Source organism: Mandrillus leucophaeus, unplaced genomic scaffold (genome assembly GCF_000951045.1).
Source record: "Mandrillus leucophaeus isolate KB7577 unplaced genomic scaffold, Mleu.le_1.0 Scaffold159, whole genome shotgun sequence".
In the NCBI taxonomy this organism is placed as follows: Eukaryota; Metazoa; Chordata; class Mammalia; order Primates; family Cercopithecidae; genus Mandrillus; species Mandrillus leucophaeus.
In genome coordinates this window covers 1,062,761-1,080,511 of record NW_012101576.1, presented here as the reverse complement: position 1 = coordinate 1,080,511, position 17,751 = coordinate 1,062,761, and the positions used below count along the sequence as shown (strand labels likewise).

The following is a 17,751-nucleotide window of genomic DNA, read 5'->3' as shown; positions in this document are numbered from 1 at the left end:
TTTTGAGACAGAGTCGTGCTCTGTTGCTCAGGCTGGAGTACAGTGGCACAATCTCAGCTCACCACAACCTCCATCTCCCAGGTTCAAGCGATTCTCCTGTCTCACTCCCAAGTAGTAACAGGCACATGCCACCACACCCAGCTAATTTTTGTATTTTTGGTAGAGATGGGGTTTCACCATGTTGGCCAGGCTAATCTCGAACTCCTGGCCTCAAGTGATCTGCCCATCTTGGCCTCCCAAAGTGCTGGGATTACAGGCATGAGCCACCGTGCACAGCCTAAAAGACCCTTTTACCTGTACATCATTTGCATCTCCCAACAATGCATCTGCCAAAGTCAGGGCAACTTCTGGCCACCAGAGTCCCAGCATTAGCAAAGTTGCCTGAGAACTTAATCACCATTTGCCACAAATTTTCTGAGGAATATGTTCTCAATGCATGCCCTAAAAGTTCAACTTTTGAAACATAGCAATACTACCTATTTGTAAGACAGGCTCTAGTATACAACTCTGCCACAAATGTTTACTTTCTCATCTATGTGGTATTTTAAGTACTTCAGTAGTATTTTATATAAAAATAATGTGTATTTTATGGTGTTTCATATATAACATGTCATGTCTTCTAGAAATCCTAAAAACCAACATAAGCCTGAGTAGTAAATTAATGGAGAAAACTGCTATTGGAAGAAATAAACAGTTTCAGAGTATTTAAAATAAGTTATTACATTCTTACGCTTTTTTCCTAAGCGTCAGTACAGAAATTTCAAATCAAGAAAAACATTCTGCTGTACATTCTGGCAATCTAGATATTATTTTTCTATTTAAAGAAAGTTTTTTTTTTTTTTTTTTAAAGAACTTATTAACACAGTATGAAGGGAGTTACTCTGTGGGAAAATGCCACTTTTGCTCAGAGATCTCCATATACTTGCTTGTCACGTTATGTTCCAATGAGGTACAGAACAGGTAGTGGAATTTATTTGGCAGCTTGGACTATAATTTGTAAGAAGTGAAAATAAATGTATTATGGAAAAATAAAATCTAGCCAGGCATGGTGGCAGGTGCCTGTAAACCCAGCTACTTGTGAGGCTGAGGCAGGAGAATTGCTTGAACCCGGGAGGCAGAGGTTGCAGTGAGCTGATATTGCGTCACTGCATTCCAGCCTGAATGACACAATGAGACTGTCTCAAAATAAATAAATAAATAAATAGACAAACCACTGATTAATGTTAAATAAGTTATGCTAACTATATTGTTTCCCAAGTGAATTCTGATGGTAAGGAATGCTATCGTATAACAATATAATACCCCAGCCACCCAGAGCCATCTTTTGTGGCTCTCAGCAGATACCAAGATGTACTACATAGGAAGCACAGTTATTGCCCTCTATGAAATCTACCTAAAATATAATAGAAGCATCTCAAATATATATACACTTATTATAGATTTAACACTTATGAATTGTTAACCTTTCTCTTAACCTGTACTTTCAACTGGGAGTTTCTCTTAGAATTCTGTTTCATGGCTGGGCGCGGTGGCTCATGCCTATAATCCCAGAACTTTGGGAGGCCAAGGTGGGTGGATCACCTGAGGTCGGGAGTTCGAGACCAGCCTGACCAACACGGAGAAACCCCATATCTACTAAAAATATAAAACTAGCCGGGCATGGTGGCGCATGCCTACTGTAATCCCAGCTACTCGGCAGGCTAAGGCAGGAGAATCACTTGAACCCAGGAGGCGGAGGTTACAGTGAGTCAAGATCACACCATTGCACTCCAGCCTGGGCAACAAAAGCGAAACTCCATCTCAAAAAAAAAAAAAAATTGTGTTTCATTTAATTACTACTACCTATGAATTTGTTTTGATTTGATCCATAATAGCTGCCTTTTAAGTGGTACTAGTGCTCTAGGACTCATCTACGTTAGCTCTCTTTTTTGTTTTTTTAAATTACAGAACTCTCTAGGCTTCTCATGCTTGTCAACTCTATAGATAGCATTTTACCAATCACATTATTTCTTTTAAAACGGAGAAATTAAAATACATGAAATATCTTAAGTGGAATCTAATAAAAGTTGAGCAGGATGGATTACTTTCTGACTGTCATACGTCACATTTCCCAAGATTACACTAAAAAACTAGCAACAGGCCAGGTGTGTGGCTAAAGCACTTTGGAAGGCCGAGGCTGTCAGATCACCTGAGGTCAGGAGTTCGAGACCAGCCTGGCCAACATGGTGAAACCCCACCTCTACTAATAATACAAAAATGAGCCAGGCATGGTGGCATGTGCCTGTAATCCCAGCTACTCAGGGGGCTGAGGCAGAAGAATCACTTGAACCCGGGAGGTGGAGGTTGCAGTGCCCACTGCACTGTAGCCTCGGCGACAGAGTGAAGCTGTGTCTCAAAAAAAACAAACCAGCAACAGTACTGACTTGCCCAGTTATATACCATAATCACTAAGTGATCACTTCAATTAAATTCTCAAGAATGAGGGCTGCTTTATTTATTTATCTTTTTAAGTCTGCTAAGATGAAAACAAATCCTTTCTACATCATGTGAAACAAAATTGGCTGGTTCCATATGGTTTAATAGTTCTAGAGTTCTGGAGAAATTATGCTTAACTGCAGAAAGGGAGAAATTATGCTCAACTGCAGGAAAAAAAAAAAAAAAAAACTTTCATGAATAGTTTTTCAAATCTCCCTATAGGTGAAGATAAGCAAGCCAAAAATGAACAAAACAACTATTTTTTAGTGAACTTTATAGTTTCCAGACCACCTTTTCCTATGCTTTGGGCACCCACTCCCCACTTTAAGCAGTTGATACTATGCAGTTTTTCTTTTTTTTTCGAGATAGAGTTTCGCTCTTGTTGCCCAGGCTGGAGTGCAATGGCGTGATCTCGGCTCACTGCAACCTCTGCCTCCCAGGTTCAAGCAATTCTCCTGCCTCACCCTCCCTACTAGCTGGGATTACAGGCATGTGCCACCACGCCTGGCTAACTTTGTATTTTTTTAGTAGAGACGGGGTTTCTCCATGTTGGTCAGGCTGGTCTCAAACTCCCGACCTCAGGTGATCTGCCCACCTCGGCCTCCCAAAGTGCTAGGATTACACGCGTGAGCCACCATGCCCGGCCGATACTACCCAGTTTTTCTTGCCAACCTCCCCACATTACAAGAGAAAGGGATCTAATCCCAATTATTTATATTATTAACATTTATATATATAATGTGATTTCTAATGCTGCATTTTAAAACTTTTATTGAAACATCTTGTCCTTGTTTAAAATTTTAAAAATATAACCAAATGAACAAAAAGTCTGAATTAAAACCACTGTTTCTTTCCCTATGCACCATGGTGTCCTGATGGCCAAGAACAATACATGAGAAGTCACTCTATAGTTGATAGAGACTATTCCTGGGAGCTGCTAAAGACATGGCCCATATCCCCTCTCACAGGCTTCCTGCAAAAGCACAGTACTATCCTGACACCAGGACACCTCTGTTCTTTTCTGCTCTTTTCATTTGCTCTCCATTTCTGAACACAGGTCCTTACTCTCCTGTCTAACATTGGTTAGACAATAATCTTGATTAAATTCCTGGGAAGAAAAGTGTATCTCCTCACCTGTCCCAAGACTCCTAGGGTTTGTATATGTGCATATTCATAATCAGGCATAATTTGTACTTTAATATCTTGGAGTATGATTCTATAACATGATTTAATCTCTACTAGTTTAACATATTAAATTTTCTTTATTAGAAGTATTTTTCTGTATCAAACTGACCATTCCTCATCTTCTATCTATTATGAGGTTTTCATCTTTAAGTCAGGGGTCCTTAATTTCTTGAGGTCATAAATAATTTTGAGAACAGAGTGAAAGCTATGAACTTTCTCTGTAGAAAGGTATAAACATTCTCAAAATTTCATTTATTCAGTTAAAAAATTCTCTGAGGTCTATCCATGAGCCCCAGCACTAAGAACCTCTGTTTCAAGTGAATGTAAGAGCCTGTTAAAGTAATCTTGCTAAAAGTAGGCCATTTCTTCCCTTTCTATGATCCTTTATGATTTGATTCATTTTTTTCCTGATTATAAACTAAAATTGCCTCTATTTATTGATTCAAAAAGAAAAGCAGGGTCACCTATACTAGAATGCCCATACCACACAATGTTTTCTTCCTCATCTCAGTTCTTTTTGGGGTATGATTTGCTAGGAAGATCTACATACATCCAATGCACATATATCGAATGCACATATAGTCATATATCCAACAGCCATGTATTCCTAGCTTGGGCATTAACATTGTCCTTCATTCATAGATTACAATGTAAAAACTTACTGAAGGTTTGCTATGCTTCACATATGTGGAAATAAAACTGTTCCTAGAGCAATTCTTCCAGGGCCTAGCACATTGCCTTATACAGAGTAAGTGCTCAATAACTTAAGTAAAAGGGAAACCTGTGGAAAGAGTCGACTGAGAAAAGAGACACAAAGAATTACACTCTTACCTTACTCAGTGTAAGCCACACACCAGAATCAACTGTAATTTTATAGTCATCCCTCACACATCAAAAAGCCCAACTATTAATTATGTAATTTTAAATTTCAGAATTTAATTTTCATTCAAATTCTTCCAACTCTGTACTTACATTTGTACTAATAAAACTCTGATGGTTTACACATATAAAAATATGCTACCTATGTACTATCAATGGTACGCAATTTGAGTTGTTTTCCTCTAGAATTGAGGGCTTTTGTGGCAACTGTGATGTTCCTTGGTACCAATTCCTCACCTTTGTAAGGTAGTTGCCAGGGGTTGAGGTCTTTCACATGGAAACACAGTAAGGCTAAAAGGCCTATAAAAGTGATCAAAACCCAACAGGCCTTATCAGCCTATGCTTCATACAAATACCTATCATATTTATATAAACTCCTTAAAAAAACTACATTAAAAAAACAAGAAGCTAGCATACATATTCAATAAATGTTTTTGCTATTGTTTATGCAAATGACATATTAAAATGTTAAAAACTTAAAAGTGTAAGTCATAGCTACATTACCAATTTAATCATTCAGAAAATCTTATGTGGATTAATGATTTAAAAAGAAATTCAATTTCCGTCACAGGTGTGTGAAGCAGAGAAATTCTATCTTGAATACAGGCTGGGTAAAATGAGGCTGAGACCTACTCGGCTGCATTCCCAGATAGTTAAGGCATTCTAAGTCACAGGAGGAGACACAAGGTCAGCACAAAATACAGGTCATAAAGACCTTGCTAATAAAACAGGTTGCAGTAAAGAAACCAGCTAAAAACCACCAAAAGCAAGATGGCCACGAGAGTGACCTTTGGTCATCCTCACTGCTATGCTCCCACCAGTGCCATCACAGTTTACAAATGCCATGGCAACATCAGGAAGTTACCCTATATAGTCTAAAAAGGAGAGGCATGAAGAATCCACCCCTTATTTAGCATATCATCAAGAAATAACCATAAAAATGGGCAATCAGCAGCCCCTGGGGCTGTTCGGTCTATGGAGTGGCCATTCTTTTATTCCTTTACTTTTGTAACATACTTGCTTTCACTTTACAGACTCGCCCTGAATTCTTTCTTGCTCAAGATCCAAGAACATTCTGGGGTTCTGGATGAGGACTCCTTTTCTGTAATATCTCTACTAATACATACCTTCTTAAGCCAAGTGAGTATATATTTATCCTTGATGTTTGCCCTTTAAGTTAACTATTACTCCAGTGTCAGGCAACCGAATAAACATAGTGCCTCTAGAATATCACTTTTAGAGATCTCTATAACTGAGTGAAATACCTACTTCAAATGATATTTTAATATTAAAAATGCAGCATAAGAATGAACTTGAGCCAACTATTTCTACTGTATGATTAAAAACTAAATATTAAGACATTCATACTGTCCTGAGGTAGTATTGTTGGATATATACTGAGTACTAATATAGAATTCTTACCTATAATGTACATGTGTGACTGTTGGTTTCCTGTATCCAAGGATCCAGGTTTGAATATCTATAGGTTCAGCTTTGGGATAAGCTATCGTCGTATCTATTATCCACTGGAGGCCTTTTGATTTGCTGTCTGAGAACAAAGAAAAAAAGACTTAAAATTAAATCAACTTTTATATTATCTATAGCAAATAACATAGATTACTTGACCAGTGTAAGGTATATCAATATACCTTCTGCTTTAAGAAAAATTCTAAGGATGAACTTTGGTGCTACTGTTCTATAATGTTCTTTAGAAGAAATTAAGCATTACTTATTGTGTTATAAAATGGATGAACCTCGAAACAAAGAACACTATTATCTACTGGACATGCACCATTCAAGTATCTGATACAATTATGCACTATGAAGATCTAATTTATAATTAACACTCCTATAAAAAACTGACCTATGAAAAGGTCAGAAGCTAAACTCACATCACAGAAAAAACAGACTTCAAAACAAAACAAAATCATTCACTAAATATAATATAATATAATATAAACACCAAGATTTGTGATACTGAGGATAGGCATTAATAAATATTGGAACATGGCAACAAAATTAAGCATTCTTTATGGACACACTTTGTTGCTGCTCTTGAGGCTGGGCGTAGTGGCTCATGCCTATAATCCCAGTACTTTGGAAGGCAGAGGTGGGCAGATCACCTGAGGCCATGGTGAAACCCTATCTCTACTAAAAATACAAAAAATTAGCTGGGTATGGTGGCGCGTGACTGTAATCCCAGCTGCTTGGGAGGCTGAGGCAGGGTAATCGCTTTGAACCCAGGAGGTGGAGGTTGCAGTGAGCCAAGATCACTGCCACTGCACTCTGGCCTGGGCAGAAGAGCAAAACTCCGTCTCAAAAAAAAAAAAAAAAAAGGCCGGGCGCAGTAGCTCATGCCTGTAATCCCAGCACTTCGGGAGGCCAAGACAGGCAGATCACCTAAGATAGGAAGTTCGAAACCCTGTCTCTACTAAAAATACAAAATTAGCCAGGTGTGGTGGTGCACCCCTGTAATCCCAGCTACTCGGGAGGCTGAGGCAGGAGAATCGCTTGAACCCAAGAGGTGGAGGTTGTAGTGAGCTGAGATTGCACCATTGCACTCCAGCCTGAGCAACAAGAGTGAAACTCCGTCTCAAAAAAATAAAATACATCAAAAATAAAAAAAATAAATAAATAAAAAGCAAAATATCTCCCTCAGTTTTAGCAAGAGTTATATGTACACATAAAGCAATAAAGCTTCCTGCCTTTTGGAAGGTACAACTGGTGACTACTGTTGTGGAGAGGGGATGGTAAGTTCTGCTAAATTTGATCCTTTGCACATTGTTTTTATTCCAGCATGGGGTACAAAGGTGAGCGAGAACTGAGAGCAGAATCATCACAGAGGATACTGATGGCCAGACTTTAAGAGTATAATGGTCCATTCTTTATTTGAGGTATGTAAGAAATTCCTAAAAAAAGAAAACTCATTTTCAAGCATAAGTCCAAATGTGCATTAGGAATCAATCATATATTACTTTCGTATGTCAAATAATTTAAAACTGGCCTTAAATTCTGTAAAGATTTTAGAACAACATTGTGAAGGAGAAAAATATACTTGTAAAACAAGTAAAAAAAATAATTTAAAAATAACATATTGCTAAATGAACTGAGTTTATGTAAAGAAACACACTTTAACAAGCTACCAATGATATGCATGCTGAAATGTTTAGGAGTAAAGCATACTAATGAAGCTTATTTTTAGACACATTAAAAAATGAAACAACCAAGATGGATTAATGGATGGACAGAATGATGAAGAGATAATCTAGTCAGCTCACAGATATCCACTGCAAAATTCTTTAAACTCTTATGTATGTTTGAAAATTTTTATAATTAAATGATGAGAAAAAACACCAAAATTCAGTTTAATATCTGTTAAATCACGTGGTAACAAAAATACTAATCTTTTTAAAGTTAATCAGACAGAACTTAATTTTGGTATATGTGTATGGATCACATATTAAACACAAAGGCATGGTTTGTGTATACATGGAATAAAATGCTAGTTAATATAAACACAAAAGAAAATAAAATGTAAAATACCAAAACATGGAAAATAATAATAAAATACAGGTAAAACTAGTTTTCAGGTATACTTACGGTTTTTCTTCTAAACAGGTAGAATGAAAAACTTTAAGGTAGGATTAAAAAATAAACTACTCTGCTTTAGTTACAAACGTAAACTAGTTCTCTCTAAAAGAAAACAACCATTTTTCTTCACTATTATGCAATCAGTATAACAGTTGCCCCTACATTTGAGATCTAGACCACCACAGGATATTGCCTGGGTGGAACTATTTTAAAACAGCAGTCTTTATTAGTGCAACTAATCCTGTTTGGAAGACATTTGCCTTCAAGCTTTGGCTTGGCTGCCATTGCCACAGTGTCTCTCCAGCAGTGAAACTATTCTGAACGTTCCTTTTCTATTAAAAGACTCTTCCAATTTGTCTTTTTAATAGATGATGAAAGATTAAGAGAGCTGACTGCCAAGCAGCTGCTTGGGAAAAACAAATAAAAGGAAAACTCAGTTAAATCTGAGTTAAATCACAGACATTATTTCTATGTCTGGTCCTAATTGCCATTTAAAAACATATTGTTTCTGAGGGCCAATCATTTCAATTATTATTTTATTTTATTTAAAGAATATGAAAAGAAATAGCAAAATACTGCAAAGGAAACAGGCCTAGTGAATGCCTTTCAGCTTTCTAACTTATAACCAGACTTTCACAGTAGTATCTTAGGTAACTTGTTCAAAACAGTCTCCATGCTATGGACACAAATATCTTCTGCAAAACTTTATAATTTATCAGGCTATCTGCAAGATAGTTGCATCTTTGAGTATGATTTGCTTTTTGATGGTGAGAAGGTAATACACACACATTATTTTTAAAAACGGAAAATTCAGAAAAGCATTAATAGAGAAAAATAATCCATAATGTTACAACTCAGAAAAGCAATCACTGCTAACATTTTGGTGTCTTTCCTTTCACGCATTTCCTACTGCCTTGTTGTTTACAGACTTGAACTCAAATTGTTTTCAGAAGAGTTGCAGGTTTGCCCACCCTATTAACAGAAGAGCATAAATATTTTTCCAAGCCAATACAAACACTCCATAAACATCATTTGTAACAGCTGTGTTGTATTTCGTTGTATGGATATTTGATAATTACTAATCCATTCTCACTTCTAGCTAATTCCAATGTTTTGGCTATTATAAATAATCTGTAATAAACTTCTTTGCCTGCATTTCAGATTATTTCCTTTTGATAAATATTTGCAGTGGAATAACTGAGTCACTTATTAACACTTAATGCTCTTAATACTATCAAATTGCATTAAATTAGTTCTCTGTATTAAAAACAAACAAGGCTGGATACAGTGGCTTACACCTATACTCCTATACTCCCAGCACTCTGGGAGGCCAAGGCAGGAGTATCACTTCAGGTTAGGGGTCTGACACTAGTCTGGTCAACATAGTGAGACCCCCATCTCTACAAAACAACTAAAGAATTAGCCAGGCATGGTGGCATGTGCCTACAACCCCAGCTACTCAGGAGGTTGAGGTGGGAAGATCGCTTGAGCCCAGGAATTCAAGACTATGGTGAGCTATGATCATACCACTGCACTCCAGCCTGGACAACAGAGCAAGACTGTCTCCCAAGAAAATCCAGGAAAAAACCAAAAACAAACAAACAAACAAACAAAAAGAAGACCAAAAAGCTTTCTCAATTTGATAAATGAAAATATTATTTGATAAATGAAAAGATTAGTTTTTCAAACATGTCATTTCTATAGTTATATCTTTTAGTCTAGCAATTCTACTTCTAGGAATCTGTACTACAGAAATAGTTCCACCAATATGTAAAGACATTTGTAAGAATGTTTACTGCAGCCGTGGGAATGGCTCCATATAAGTAAGATAGGAGAAAGACATCTTTGACTTTATGCATTTCTGTATTATTTGAGTAAATTAGTAAAAGCACAGACTATTTTTGTAAATGGAAACATTTTTTAAAAATTACAGTTTCATCTTCTCCCTAAGTATTATTTTTAACACAAATTATAAATACAAAAAAGAACAATGATCATCTTCTGTAACTCCAGAAAATCCTTTAACTCCAACAAGGTAAAAAATGCTAAAAACCATCATACCTAATTCTTTAGCATCTCCTCCTGCTGGACTTCCATTTTTCTGTTGTGCTACAAGTGCATTCAAAATAATTTTTGTTGCCCCAGACCTTGGCAGAGTAACATTTGTAAGAAATGGCAAGTTATTTTTCTTGGCAAATGCCTGACTTGTTTCTCGCCGCTTCCTGAGGAAGCCCCCTTCTGGAAACAAAACAATCCATTTTCGATCTCTGCTCCTGTAATTATTTTCTAAGTGCTTCTTGAGAAGCAGCAGCTGTTGGTCACGATAAGATCTTCCCTAGAAGGCACACACACATGTAATAAGTACAGGTACATCCAAAATTAAAATGCCATAAAATTAAATAGAAATTACAGCTTCTAAATTAAAATCCAGTCATAGAATAGAATAGTGATTTCCCTCCCCCGGCACCTTACTTCCCTTTTTGACCACAGTGGTAAAAAGAGAGGTTATTAGCACTTATATAAATAAATCTGTCTTTCTGAAGGAAAAGGAAATTGTTCTGATTGCCCTTGAAAGTTCAGCCATTCATCAATTCAGCGACTATTTACTGAGTGCCTGCTATGTGCCATGCACTGTCCTAGGCACTAGACATAGAGGAGGAAATAAGAGACTTTCATGGAGCTTACACTCTAGTTTGGGAAGATGGTATATGTGGAGTGGAAATTCAACTAGTAATATGTGTTAGGAAGAAAACAGCAAAAGGATAGAAAGGGTCAAGAGGGTCAGAGAAACCCGCTATGAGGAGGTAAAAATGTGAGGGAATAAGTCATGTGAAGATGCAAGGCAGAATATTCCAGGTGACAAGAACGAAAAGGACAAAGGTCATTTATTTGATGGGAATGAGTATGGCATGTTCAAAGAACAGCACCAAGGCCAGTGTGGCTGAAATGTGATAAACAAGAAAGTCAGTGGTAGGAAAAGAAGCTACAGAGGGAGGTGGAGACCAAATGAGAAGAGCCTTATGCATGGTAAGTAGTTTTGGAGGGGACATCTTTGGATAGTTTTGAACAAGGAAGTGTTATAATCTTATTTATGTTTAAAAGTCTGACCAGCTTGGGCAACATGGTGAAACCCCGTCTATACAAAAAATACAAAAATTAGCCGGGTGTGGTGGCACATTTAGTGGTCCCAGCTACTCAGGAGGCTGAGGCGGGAGGATCATTTGTGCCCACAAGTTCGAGGATGCAGTGAACCCCGATGGTACCACTGCACTCCAGCCTGAGGTGACAGAGTGAGATCCTGTTTCAAAAAATAAATAAATAAATAAATAAATAAAAATAAATAAAATCTGCTGGCTCCTGTGACCAAAAGACCACAGGAGATAGTAAGTTAGAAGACTTGCAGTATTGCACACAAGGGAATTTGACGAGATTCAATTATATTGCATTGATGATAAGTAGTTACATTCGGGAAAAAATGTGAAAGAAAAGCTAAAAAGACATTCTAATGGACTGTATCTTAGTTGAGAGGGAAAGAGAGAAAAGAAGATGACCTGAAGTCTAAAAAGAAGAATCTAGAAAAATTTGTAGGAAGGCCCAAAGCTTACAACAAAGGTTCTTTCTTTCAGTGTGATCAATTTGTCAATATTTTCCAGCCAACAAAATTACAGAAGCTCCTCAAAATAATTAGTATGCTTTCAGTCTTTAGATCAAATGTATCCCAAATGGAAAACATGTAAGACATTTTCTTAGTTTACTGAGGTGAACTGATTATGATTAAGATAGCTATTAAGTTCTCAAGATTATACACAAAATATTTTTACTATTCTTGGAAAAGCTTGTCAAAATGGTCTAGTAGTAAAGTCTCAAGAGAATTTTTCTTTTAAACATTAATGCTTTTTCCCTTCCTTCCCCTCATGTTATAGATTTTTATTACTAGTCTATCAGAGAAAAAAATGTTGCTCTTTAGAAATAAATTTGTAAACTTTCTAGATATTTCGAAATATAATCTTTATGTATGCAAAACTTCACATAGTAATCACAAGAAAATATTTTGGAGTACCTAATTTTCGACTTTTATCTAAAAGTACACTGATAATCTAGTATAATTTAGCCTCTTTTTTTTTTTTTTGAGATGGAATCTTGCTGTGTTGCCCAGGCTGGAGTGCAGTGACACAATCTCGGCCCACTGCAACCTCCACCTCCCAGGTTCAAGCGATTCTGCTGCCTCAGCCTCCAAAGTACCTGAGACTACAGGTGCGTGCCACCATCCCAGCTAATTTTTGTATTTTTAGTAGAGACAGGGCTTCGCCATGTTGGCCAGGCTGGTCTCAAACTCCTGGCCTCAAGCAATCTGCCCACCTCAGCCTCCCAAAGTGCTGGGATTACAGGCATGAGCCACAGAGCCCAGCCCCTCTTCTTGATGCCTGAGGATCATCATTAGGGTCAACTGTTACACTACACTATAAATTCAATTATTTCCTAAAGCTGGAAACGAGGTAAGGTGCTCAGCTAGCTTTTCAGATCCCTGAGACTGCTAAGATTTCTAATTGTTGGTTCTGCTGCCTTCTCTGAGCTATTACACTAGGATCGTTGTTAAGTTGTCCTGATCAGTTTATTTTGTCTTGACCTTGTGTCCACTCCCAATTGCCACTTCTTGTGATTCCAGGCTATGCTTATATTTGTTTCTCTGCTCAGAAGAACAAAGGGTGTTTCCAAAAAAAAAATGATATAATGTCCAGTACATAAAACTGTCTGGAGTAAAGTATAGGTGTCTTGTGACACCTATTTTCACAGAACTTAGAAGTTTTTCTACTCACTTCCAGCTTATTTCTGAATTTGCGGTTCTTGGAAAAGGCTTAATTAGATTCACCAGTTATTTATTAAGTAATTATTATGTGCGAAGCACGGCACAATCCAGGTTGTTAAATATGTAAACACCAAATAAGTGTGGTATTGTCATACATAAAAGCGTTTACATATCATATTTCAGTCATCCATTCTGGTGAAAATAAAGCATGTAATACTAGTAACAAGTCAAGAAAATAATGTAGTGCTGATAAGAGGCTATCATTCTTCTTCCTACCTAAACTATTCCTAATGCTTGGGACTTCCCAATACACCTTCCTCCATCAAATCCATACTTATTCTTTAAAACTTGTGCCAAGTATCATCTTCTCCTCTGAAGTTTTTCTGGATTCACATAAAACTGATAACTTATTTTTCCCACTATGAATTCCCAAAACATCTCCCATTATTATTATTACATTAACTTATTTATTATTTATTAATTTATTTAATAATCTGCCTACTCGTAATTTAGATATCTACTATATTATACAACAGTGCCTTATAAATAAAAATAATAGTGATACAATAGTAGTAATCAAGATAAAAATGATGATGAAGGTAGCAGGCATTGTTCCGAGTGCTTTATAGGTATTACTTCATTTAATCCCCACAACCACCATTGTGGGGAATATTACATATTATTCAAGTTTGGAAAACAAAGAAACTAGAGTGTTTAAATAATTTGCCCAATTCACATAGCTAAGAAACTGAATAGTGGGCAATGTTTACTAAACTAAATTGTACCCTCTAAATGGGAGAAGAGTAGAGGTTAGAATGTTTGCATTTTAAGTATTTTAGTACTTATCCATACTCAAATTGAGATTGAAATAAATGGTTAGGGAACAAAGATTCAGAGAAAGAGCTCCCTGAGCTGGGCACAGTGGCTCACACCTGTAATCCCAGCACTCTGGGATCCCAGGCGGGTGGATCACTTGTGGTCAGGAGTTCCAGACCAGTCTAACCAACACAGTGAAACCCCATCTCTACGAAAAATACAAAAATTAGCTGGGCGTAGTGGCATGCCTATAGTCCCAGCTACTCCAGAGGCTGAGGCGTGAGAATCACTTGAATCCAGGAAGTGGAGGGTTACAATGAGCCAAGATGGTGCCACTGCATTCTAGCCTGGGTGACAGAGCAAGACTGTCTCCAAAAAAAAAAAAAAAAACAGAGCTCCCTGAAACCGGTTAGCAGTAGCCCTACCTATTATAATTGGTTTTGTTATACCTCTTTTTATAATCAATAATCAATTTGACTGGCTATCACTGCGGGAAAAAAGTGCTTATTACTTACCTGTCTTATAAAGAAGTCTCCATGGACCAGAGAAACAATTCCAAAGTTTGTGTACTTAAAAATATGATCCATCAACCACATCATCTGAGCAACAACCTAAAATATTGAAAAGCAAGAAATAATATTGGATAGAAGAAACCTGACTATAGTCAAGCCGAGTCTCCAAGCTTTAAATATAATCATCCAAGCATACTTTTAATTAACCAAAATATTTTAAATCTACCTCTATTTCTACAAACAAAGCACAGTTACTAACACTGTCTACATGAAAAATTACATGTCTTGATTCCAAGTCTTTGAGTCCTAAGTCATAGGTACATATATCACTATATAAAAAATGAAATTCAATTAACTTCTTAAATTTGGACTTAATGATTTCAAATTTGTTCTACCCCAAACAAAGTCTCTGGTAATTCTTACATAACTTGCAAAATATTTTGAAACAATACAACAAAATGGTTAAGTTATCAAAGAAGACTATATATTTAATGAACATTCACTTATAGCTTTACAGAATCTGAGTGTAGCTTCATGGCAAAGTATAAAAAGTTAGTGTCCAAAATAAAAACATTTAAAAATTAATATAATAGAATGATTTACATATTCTATTATGAAGAATATTTATTAGTGTATGCAAAATCATGCTCTTTGCCAGGATAAAAATATTTGTAGTGCCTTAGTCCTTAAATAGAAAAATATTATCCACTGCTGATAAGGGTTAATACCTATATCGAGGACAGAAGACTTTCTTCCATGCAAATTTAAAAATTAAAAGTACAGGTCAGGCACAGTGGCTCACGCCTGTAATCCCAGCACTCTGGGAGGCAGAGGCAGGTGGATCACTTGAGGTCAGGAGTTTGAGACCAGCTTGGCCAATATGGTGAAACCCCAGCCAGGTGTGGTGGTACATGCCTGTAATCCCAGCTACTTGGGTGGTTGAGGCAGGAGAATTGCTTGAATCTGGGAGGCAGAGGTTGCAGTGAGCCAAGATTGAGCCACTGCACTCCAGTCTGGGTGACAGAGAGAGACTCCGTATCAAAAAAAAAAAAATTTTAAAGTACAAACAGGATCTAATTAATGAATCAGTTAATTGTTCTTTCCTGCTGAGGAAATAGCATTCCTTGTTATAAGCCTTAACTAAAGTGAAAGCTGCAACCTCAATCAAGAATGCAGTAAGCTCTACTTTGGTTTCCCATGGGAACAATAGATGCAAACATCATCTCTAAGAACCAATTTATGTGAACCTACACATATGGAAAAAACTAAAACACTGATATCCATGTGCTGCTTTTATAAAAGCATTATAAAAGCCCACAGATGATATATATTACAGCTTCTGCCTTAGTTTTCCAGCTACACAACTCCTACTCCATCACCTTTACAATATTAAATCATTTTTTTAAATGAAGATATATGCCTAATAAAGAAAGAACTGATACCTCAAGCAATTAATATAGAGTAAGATAATCACCAGCATCCCATCTTGTTTCGCTTTAAAATGATGATTACAGTACTTTGTTTAAATAGACTGAGATTTGGACTAAATGAAATTTGTTGAAAAGTGTCCCCAAAACAAACAAAAAGCAGTGGATTCAACCTATAAAGCATTTTAGCTTTAGACACATTATGAATTGTAGTTGTAATTTATTGACTTCTGGGTTTTAAATGCCAAATAACTAGCTTTTATATTTAACCTTTCATTCACGATGGGTTTATCTCTTCAGTTAGAAGGGTCACTTAAAACATAAATTCAGTAAAGATAGCCAAACTATTTTCTGAGATTTATAAGGATAGCTCTGTTCCAACTTATTTTAGGGGAAATGTTATAAGTCAATAAATGTTTATAAAACATTTAATAAAGTTCTTTTGACAGAAATAAAAATTCTTAGTTTTATCATAAATTGTCATAAAAGGCCAAGACAATTCACAGACACTTATTATAAAGGTGCCAGGCCAGGCATGATGGCTCACACCTGTAATCCCAGCACTTTGGGAGGCTGAGGCCGGTGGATCACTAGGTCAAGAGATTGAGACCACCCTGGTCAACATGGCGAAACCCTATCTCTACTAAAAAATACAAAAATTAGCCGGGCGTGGTGGTGGGCACCTGTAGTCCCAGCTACTTGGGAGACTGAGGCAGGAGAACCGCTTGAACCCGGGAGGCGGAGGTTGCGGTGAACTGAGATGGCACCACTGCACTCTAGCCTGGCAACACAGCAAGACTCCGTCTCAAAAAAAAAAAAAAAAAAAAAAAGGACCAACACTTTCAGAAAATACAATTAATCCTTTGTTTCATATTCTTCAAAAGAAGGATGAGTAAACATAAGCTGCCTAAATCAGCTCTGTCAATGTTTGGTAGGTCTGTCACTCAGAACTTTTTCATTATTTCTAAGAGACAAAATCAATCTATATCAATTATTCTTTATCTGAATGCACAGATTTTTTACATATCAGAACACCGTATAGAGACTTAAACAAATGACTGCACTCTTTTTTCCTTTTGAAATTATAATAAGGTCAATGGTTCTCCATTGGGTGAGTATGGAAACTGCAGGATAATTTTGGTCCTTGTGGACTAAGGAGTGCTACTAGCATTTACTGTGGACTAAGGAGTGCTACTAGCATTTACTGTGTGGCAGTTGGGTACACAAAATGTCTGGCAGTGCCCAGGACAGTTCTCAGCAACACTGTTGTCCTATTAAAATGCCAATAGTACTCCCACTGAGAAACTAATAGGGGCTTCAAGAAATCCCCTGAATTCAAAAAGCTATGCTATAATTACATTACCATCAAAGTAATATTTTTTAACTGGCCCACAATAGCCTTCCTTCTTCGAATGTATCCATAAAGTATAAAATAAATCAAGTAACCATTCCTACTAGTGAATACAAATTAATATTGCTCTGTAATTATTAGGCAGCAGGGAGAGATTATAATGCTTCTACCCTTATATTTCTCAGTTATTCCTTTATAAAAGAAAGTAAAATATTCTTCTAGATTTCAAATTATTCAATATTATCAGAGCATTATTTAGAATGCTCAGTATTAACTAATCTGAAATGAAAAAATTACTTGGGACTTAAACATTTTTATAAAGGCAAACAAGCCAACCAAACTTTCTTTTGTCCACATGAGTGGGGAATTTTAAATTACCTAATATTCTGGTTAATACAGTTATCATCTATGCCAAACTGGTGTTAGAATACAGTTAGACATATTTATCTTGACCATTTTAATCACCCTTTGAGATTCAAAAAAACACTTAAGGACACTGTAGGCCCTCAGGATAATCACTATAAATGTAATGATCCTATCTGTAAGAGTAACAATGTTAACTAATTGGAGAGTCTCTTTTATAGAAAGCCAAATCAACTAGTTTTGCTCTATTCTATTCTATTCTATTCTATTCTATTCTATTCTATTCTATTCTATTTTATTGTGAGATGGAGTCTCGCTCTGTCGCCCAGGCTGGAGTGCAGTGGC

General features: G+C 36.6%; 1 protein-coding gene across 1 annotated transcript in view; it reads right to left on the bottom strand.

Annotated features, from left to right (window-relative positions):
• Positions 1-17,751, bottom strand: part of LPGAT1 (lysophosphatidylglycerol acyltransferase 1) — a 96,031-nt gene that overhangs the window by 30,056 nt on the left and 48,224 nt on the right. The window contains exons 4-6 of the mRNA XM_011975789.1: positions 14,269-14,364; positions 10,192-10,465; positions 5,962-6,088 (exon numbers count right to left, since the gene is read on the bottom strand). Coding sequence (XP_011831179.1) covers positions 5,962-6,088; positions 10,192-10,465; positions 14,269-14,364 — 497 coding nt within the window. The remainder of the gene's footprint in view (positions 1-5,961; positions 6,089-10,191; positions 10,466-14,268; positions 14,365-17,751) is intronic.